Source organism: Mus pahari, chromosome 9 (assembly GCF_900095145.1).
Source record: "Mus pahari chromosome 9, PAHARI_EIJ_v1.1, whole genome shotgun sequence".
NCBI classification, from domain to species: Eukaryota; Metazoa; Chordata; class Mammalia; order Rodentia; family Muridae; genus Mus; species Mus pahari.
The window spans coordinates 42,511,617-42,518,155 of NC_034598.1; the positions used below are offsets into that span (position 1 = coordinate 42,511,617).

At 53.2% G+C, this 6,539-nt stretch overlaps 2 protein-coding genes across 11 annotated transcripts in view; one reads left to right on the forward strand and one right to left on the reverse strand.

The window, feature by feature from the left end:
* Tspear (thrombospondin type laminin G domain and EAR repeats) overlaps positions 1–6,539 on the forward strand; it is a 199,504-nt gene that overhangs the window by 137,129 nt on the left and 55,836 nt on the right. The gene's annotated exons all lie outside the window — the stretch shown is intronic.
* On the reverse strand, positions 3,318–4,230 carry LOC110326893 (keratin-associated protein 10-1-like). 10 transcript variants are annotated; one of them, XM_021205529.1, is made up of 3 exons: positions 4,134–4,230; positions 3,571–4,034; positions 3,318–3,530 (listed from the first exon to the last, which is right to left on the reverse strand). In XM_021205529.1, the coding sequence occupies exons 1-3, from the start codon at positions 4,228–4,230 to the stop codon at positions 3,318–3,320; spliced, it is 774 nt and encodes a 257-aa protein (XP_021061188.1). The 10 variants fall into 10 exon arrangements, with proteins under 10 accessions (XP_021061188.1, XP_021061191.1, XP_021061194.1 ...); XM_021205532.1 differs by having other exon boundaries at positions 3,318–3,547; positions 3,690–4,053; positions 4,132–4,230; XM_021205535.1 differs by having other exon boundaries at positions 3,700–4,034; positions 4,125–4,230.

Below are 6,539 nucleotides of genomic sequence, written 5' to 3' on the forward strand. Positions count from 1 at the left end.
AAAAAAAAAAAAAAAAAAAAATCCCCAGAACTAAGACACAAAGAAACCACTGATTCCATGTGGCCTCACAATCAGATTCTTGGTCTTTATGGGAGAAATGGTGCCAGTCTCACAGTGCCTGAGAACACAAGGATGAGACATGCCTCACCCCCACCTCATGTCAGGAGATAAACTGTATTTCTACACAATTGCAATCACACATAGGGGTACCATGGTGCACACCTTTAATCTCACCATCAGGACACATAGGCAGATAGATCTCTACGAATTCAAGGCCAGCCCGATTTACATAGCCAACTCCAGAACAGTTTTGTGTGTGTGTGTGTGTGTGTGTGTGTGTGTGTGTGTGTAGTGAGATCCTGTATCAATGAATTAACAAATAAACAAACATAAAAATAAATACAAATTTGTGAGTTGGAGATAAATAAACAAGCAATCAACTAAAGCATTTTAAAAAGGAAATAAGAGATGTACTGAAAATATATGTAAGATACAAAGATAAAGTATTTCTAGAAGAGGTTAAAGAAATCCCAGATGACTGACTGGAGAGGTGTACCATGTTCATAGACATCTGGCCCTTCCTAACAGATCTATGGGTTTAATGAAGTCTTGGTTCAAATCAGAGCAGGATTTTGCTGTTAAATTTGATGGGCTGGTTCTAAAATGTCTGAGCTGCAAACCAAAACCTGGGAAAGGCAAACAGGATCAGAGAACTTCCATTATTTGACTCTAAGACCTGAGTGTATGAAGAGTTCACAGTAAGCCACAAAAAAAACCTGGCATGGACTAGAATCCAGAATTATTCCACCCATGTGGTCAGCGGGGTATGGGTTGAGGAGGTTCAAAGGACCAAGGGACGTGTCTACAAGGAGCTGGGGTGACTCTGGCCATCAAAAGTTGACCCAAGACGCTCCAGAATGAAACCAGAGGTTTCCAGTCCTCTGCTGCTCCCCACTGTAAAGAAACGCAGACATTCCCCAACTTCCCAAGACAGGACTAGCAGCCAGCCACCCAATGGTCAAACCCAAAGCCCTGGGGTGGGGGTGGGGGGTCATTTCACACTCAGAACTCAGCAGGAGCCTCGACATAGTCTGTCCGGTTCTGAGTTAAGTTACCAGAAAGGTCACTGAACACAAAGGATAATGCGGGCTTTGCTGAAATTAAGAATTCCCCTCAATACTGAGGAAAATGATGAGCTGAGCTACCCGTGGGCAGGTCTGCAGTATTGATGTTAATAATATGTATGGCATCCAGGAATCACAAAGAGCATGCACTTTAATAATGTAAATCCAAACAACCCACTTGAAGAAAGATTTGTGATCTGACACATCACCAAAGCCACACAGGTGCCCACACTGTCATGTCAATATAGGTGACATGGTTCCTGCAGGGGTTCACTATAGAAAGGCAACATAGGCATGTGCTGGCATTGTGGAGAGGTGACTTTAAGCCATGGCAAGGATTGTGGCTTAGATGAGTGATATCCCAACAGGCTGAGGTCGTAGAACCTTTGGGAGGTAGAAAAAGACTGGAGGAAGTTGCTCCCTAGCGGGAGGGACTTGAGGATATAGAACCTTTGGGAGATAGAAATTGACTGGAGGAAGTAGCCTCCTAGGGGCGGGACTTGAGGATGTAGAGCCTTTGGAAGATAGAAGTTGAATGGAGAGTAGCTTCCAAGGGGGCAGGACTTGAGGGTCATAACCTGACTTCACTTCCTGTCTTCCCTCTGCTTCCACTAAGATGTGAGTGAGCAGGCACCTCATGTCTCTGCTGCTGCAGCTGAGCACAGCTCTGCCCTTTGCCCTCCCGACCCCCCATTAAGGATCATGCCCTCAAGCCCTGAATGAAGCAAAGCAGCTAAGGTACTGGGTAGAGACAGACAACAGCGCCGCTGTGAGGGAGCGCTGGGCAACTGCCCCTCGGAAGAGCGCTTCAGGACTCAATCCTCACAGGGAAAAGCAGAAACATTTACTCAACAGAAACGGAGCACAGCTGTCCGTCCATACAGTCTGACTTGATGTCTGGACATGTGTCTTCAGGGTCGCCAGAGTAGGGATGTGGGCAGTGAGTACCCAGTGTGGGAGTTTGAGGGGTGCTGAAGGAATTGGTGCAAACAATTATTCTGAGGGAGGAGGAGAGGACTCAGTCAAAGTGGATAGGAAGGGAATGGGCTGAGAGAAGGCCGAAGCTCTGATGAACAAGCCTGGCCCTGGGGGATTCTGGGAACAGATGGATGCAGGCAGGGGTGAGGGGTGGGATTGGGGGTGGGGGCAGACAAGCAGGGCTCAGTGAGGAAAGGCATGTCCCAGTCAGTGATGTCTGGGGTAGGATGGGACCAAGGACATTGGCATCCTTGCTTCACTGGGGATGGTGGTCAGCTGATCACAGTGCCCCTGACCTCTGCCACAGCTCCTCAGAGTGGAAGTTTCCAGATCTTGACCCGTTGTTCACTCACCGGTGCACCAGGTGCAGCCCATGTCTTCTCCACATCAGAGTGGGCTGATAGCCATGGCCCTGTGAGTGGAGACCTAGTGCAGCCTGTAAAGACGTGTCCCTATATACCTGTGTCCCCATGTCCTCGTGGAGGGTGCTGGGCAGTGCCTAGTCCTGTGTCCCTTCAGCCCCACAATGCTTTTATTTCCAGATGAATCTCTCCTGTTCCTCTCTGTATAACCTGTGGAGAGTCATCCGCTAGGCAGGACTCACTAGGCAGCCCAGGACCAGGGGCTACAGTGCCTGGAGCCCTGTGTGTAGCTTCATTTGTGTGACTCTAGAGAGATCAAAAGGAGCAGTTGGGGACGTGGCTTATAGGGGACTGCTGAACCCTCTACCCACACCTGGGGTAACCAGCCACCTATAGGGATCACAGAAGGCTGAACTTTTGGGAGAGGAACCCTAAATCATACTGTGACACTCCCTCCCCCACCCCACCCCCCAGGGAGGTGGCTACTGTCCCTTGTCAGTTGCTGAGCCCAGTCCTTCCCTCTTAGAAACATTCCTGGCTAAGGAGATGGACATTTACTTGAACCACGTGTTCCAGAGCATGAGAGGAGATCCAGGTTGTTAAAAACATTTATTGAAGCCATGGGCTGCTGACAGGCTGGTGTTGGGGGCAAGCAACCAGAACAAAGGGCCAGGAGAGACAGAGTCCCAGAGGGTCAGCAGGCCTCCTGGGAAGCAGGAGGAGAGGTCAAGTCATAAGGACAAGCTGGGGGGCTCCATCTTGGGGGGAGTCTATCCCAGGTCAGGGTCAGACTGGAGAAGCTGAGAGGAGGCACAGGAAGGAACCTGAGCCAGCTGGCACCAGGAACAGGCCCTCAGCAGCTGGACTTCTGCCCACAGCAGGCCTGTCTGGAGCAGGCAGGGCGGCACAGCAGGGACACACAGGAGGCTGGGCGGCAGCAGCTGGGCTGGCAGGAGGAGGCACAGCAGGAGGAGGTGGGCACACAGCAGGCAGGTCTGCACACAGGGCGACACAGCAGGGACAGGCTGGAGCAGGGCTTGCAGCACACAGGAGCACAGCAGGAGGGCTGGCAGCANGGAGCAGGCAGGGCGGCACAGCAGGGACACACAGGAGGCTGGGCGGCAGCAGCTGGGCTGGCAGGAGGAGGCACAGCAGGAGGAGGTGGGCACACAGCAGGCAGGTCTGCACACAGGGCGACACAGCAGGGACAGGCTGGAGCAGGGCTTGCAGCACACAGGAGCACAGCAGGAGGGCTGGCAGCAGGAGGAGGAGGAGCCAGAGCAGATGGGTGTACAACAGACAGGCTTGCAGCAGACAGGCACACAGCAGGGGGATGGACAGCATGAGGACTGGCAGCTAGACTGCTGGCAGCATGGTCCAGAGCAGATGGGTGTGCAGCAGACAGGCTTGCAGCAGAGGGTCACACAGCAGGGCTGCTGGCAGGGGGAGCAGGTGCAGCAAGCTGACTGGCAGCTAGACTGCTGGCAGCAAGAGGGTGTGCAGCAGGAAGACTGGCAGCAGGGGCTGGACACACAGCTCACTGGGGTGCAGATGAGGGTCAGGCAGGGGGCTGGGGCACAGCAGCTGGGCTGGCAGCAGCTGGGGGCACAGCAGCTGGGCTGGCAGCAGCTGGGGGCACAGCAGCTGGGCTGGCAGCAGCTGGGGGCACAGCAGCAGGGCTCACAGCAGCTCTCTGGGCAGTCATCCACCTGCCAGGAGGAGTTGGTGCGAGCGTCAGAGCAGACAGACATGGTTGAGGCGGCCATGGTGGGTTTGACTGGAGGTGGGTATGTGTTGAGTGAATGTGTGTGAGTGTGTCAGGGGTAGGACATGCTGCCTTTATACTCCTCCGTGGCCTGGCCTGTGAGCACTCCTTCCTGGTTGCTGTTGGCCCTGTTCCTGTTTATATTTCCCGCGTGACTGCACGTGTTGCTGGAGCCCTCGCCTCGTGTTTAGTCTATACCGACAACTTGTGTGCTTGTTGATCACGTGAGCTTCCTTTCTGACTTGTTTGGGAGGGAAGGCAGGACTCATCTGAGGTACTGATGGTGATGGAGGGACATGTGGCCACGGATCACTCTTGGTCCTGGGCCTCTTGGGCCATGTCCTAATTCTGTTCTTCTGTGGTGGTGGCTAGTGAGGGCCCGTGGGGTTTCACGGTAGCAAAACTAGGATTTCCTTGCAGGAGTGGTATCAGTTTCCTCAGAGTGTGAAGCCGAGTACCCCAAGTGTATGGCTAACTGGGGTGTCACCATCGCACACCATGGAGACTGACGTTCATCTCGGGTGTCAGTGCTGCTTGGTCTGAGTCAAGGGTACTTGGACTGCCAGGCCTTCTGGCTCCCGGGACTATCAGCTTTGTTGGCTCCATGGCTTGTCCCTCACCTCTACTTTCCCCCTGTAGGTTGAGTCCAAATTATTTTTTATAAGGACACTGAAGGAATCTAGTGGCCTGCCAAACCTTGGTCATCTACAAAGACTCTATACTGTCAAATACAGTCACCCGTGCAGGGCCAAGAACTCCCACCCAGCATCTCTGGAGGGTTCACATTTCAGGCCATCTGGAACCCCTGCTTGGGAACAGACCGGCACACGTCCAAGCCTGTCACCAAACCCAGATAGATATTCCTGCAGGCCGTTGCTTTCCCTCAGGACTGGCTTCACCGCGTACAGCAGTTGGCACCGGTGTCGCAAGGCTTGGGAAAGGCCTCACGACCATCGGTCCTGCCTTCCCCCTGACTTTGATTCTTGAGAAGAGGCCTTACTTGACTTGCACAGCATCACTCATGGGCCACCTGTCTTTCTCCCAGTCAAAGAGGGGCTCCTGTGGGACCACAGTCTCATGCACGGTGTGGCCTGTAGGAACCATACCCGTAAGCCTCTGTGGGCTGAGCTGCCATTCCCCCTCTGTTGCCAGCACGTGCCAGGAGATTCTGGGAAATTTCAAATAGCCAGCTTCTATGGAACCACCTGCCCATCATTTATGACTCCCTCCCACCCCTGCCCCCAGAGCCCTATCCTCTGTCTGGGTACCATGATTCCATGGGATCTACCTCCGGCCCATCTGCCTGACCACTGTACACTGTGTGCTGAACTATGAACTACATCTAAATGTAAACCCACTCCTCTCCTGTCTCTTCCTTGGTCCCTTGTTTACTTTGCCTCACATAGCCGGTGGCTTGCTCTGAGCTCTTCCTATCTTATCCGTGGCTGACCAGCCTCTGTCTGGTCCATCTCATACTCTGCCTCACTCCCAGATCAGCTGCTCTCCGCCAGGTGGTGGTTAGAAGCCAAGGCTCCATCCTCCGTGTGCTCTACTGCGGGAGCCATGTTTCCTGAGCCTCCCAGGAAGCAGGCCAAGTTCTGTGTGACCACAGTGGGCAGGGGCACCTAGCCTTTCCTTTGTGAGTTGGTTTCCCACGGGTGCTGCGATGAAATGCCCAAGGTCATTAACTGAGAGAAAGGAAAGGTTTAATTTAGCTCATGGTTTGGGTGGAGTCAGCTCATGAGGGTCTAGCCCCGGCACTTTGGTCCCGTGGTGAGGTATACATCCTTGTGTCGGCATGGTTTCGGCCGTGGTGAGGTATACATCCTTGTGTCAGCATGGTTTCGGCTGTTGACTGAACTCAGCTACCATGTGGAGCATGCCCTGTCATGGTCCCTCTCGCTCATGTATGTAGAGGGGAGACAGAATCACTGTTGGTGTTAGGTGCCTTCATTTCCTCACCGGTAAAACCGGGATCGCCATGCTCACTGCTCCCAGGACTAAGTGAAGTACTTACTGACAACCTGAGTAACAGACAGAGTCTCTGAAGGGCAGTGACGGAATCTAATGGGAACACACACACACAGTGGTAAACTGTGGGCGAGCTCAAGAAGGCTGAGGCAAGACCACTATTTAAAGGCAAAGTGAGGCTTACTTAGGACATTTTAAAACACTCCCCGGCCATGAGGACAGTAGCAAAGAGTGCATCCATCACTGTCTGCGAGACAGTGCCTTTGCAGATGTCCTCAGTGATGGTTCGTTCTCTCTCTCTCTCTCTCTCTCTCTCTCTCTCTCTCTCTCTCTCTCTCT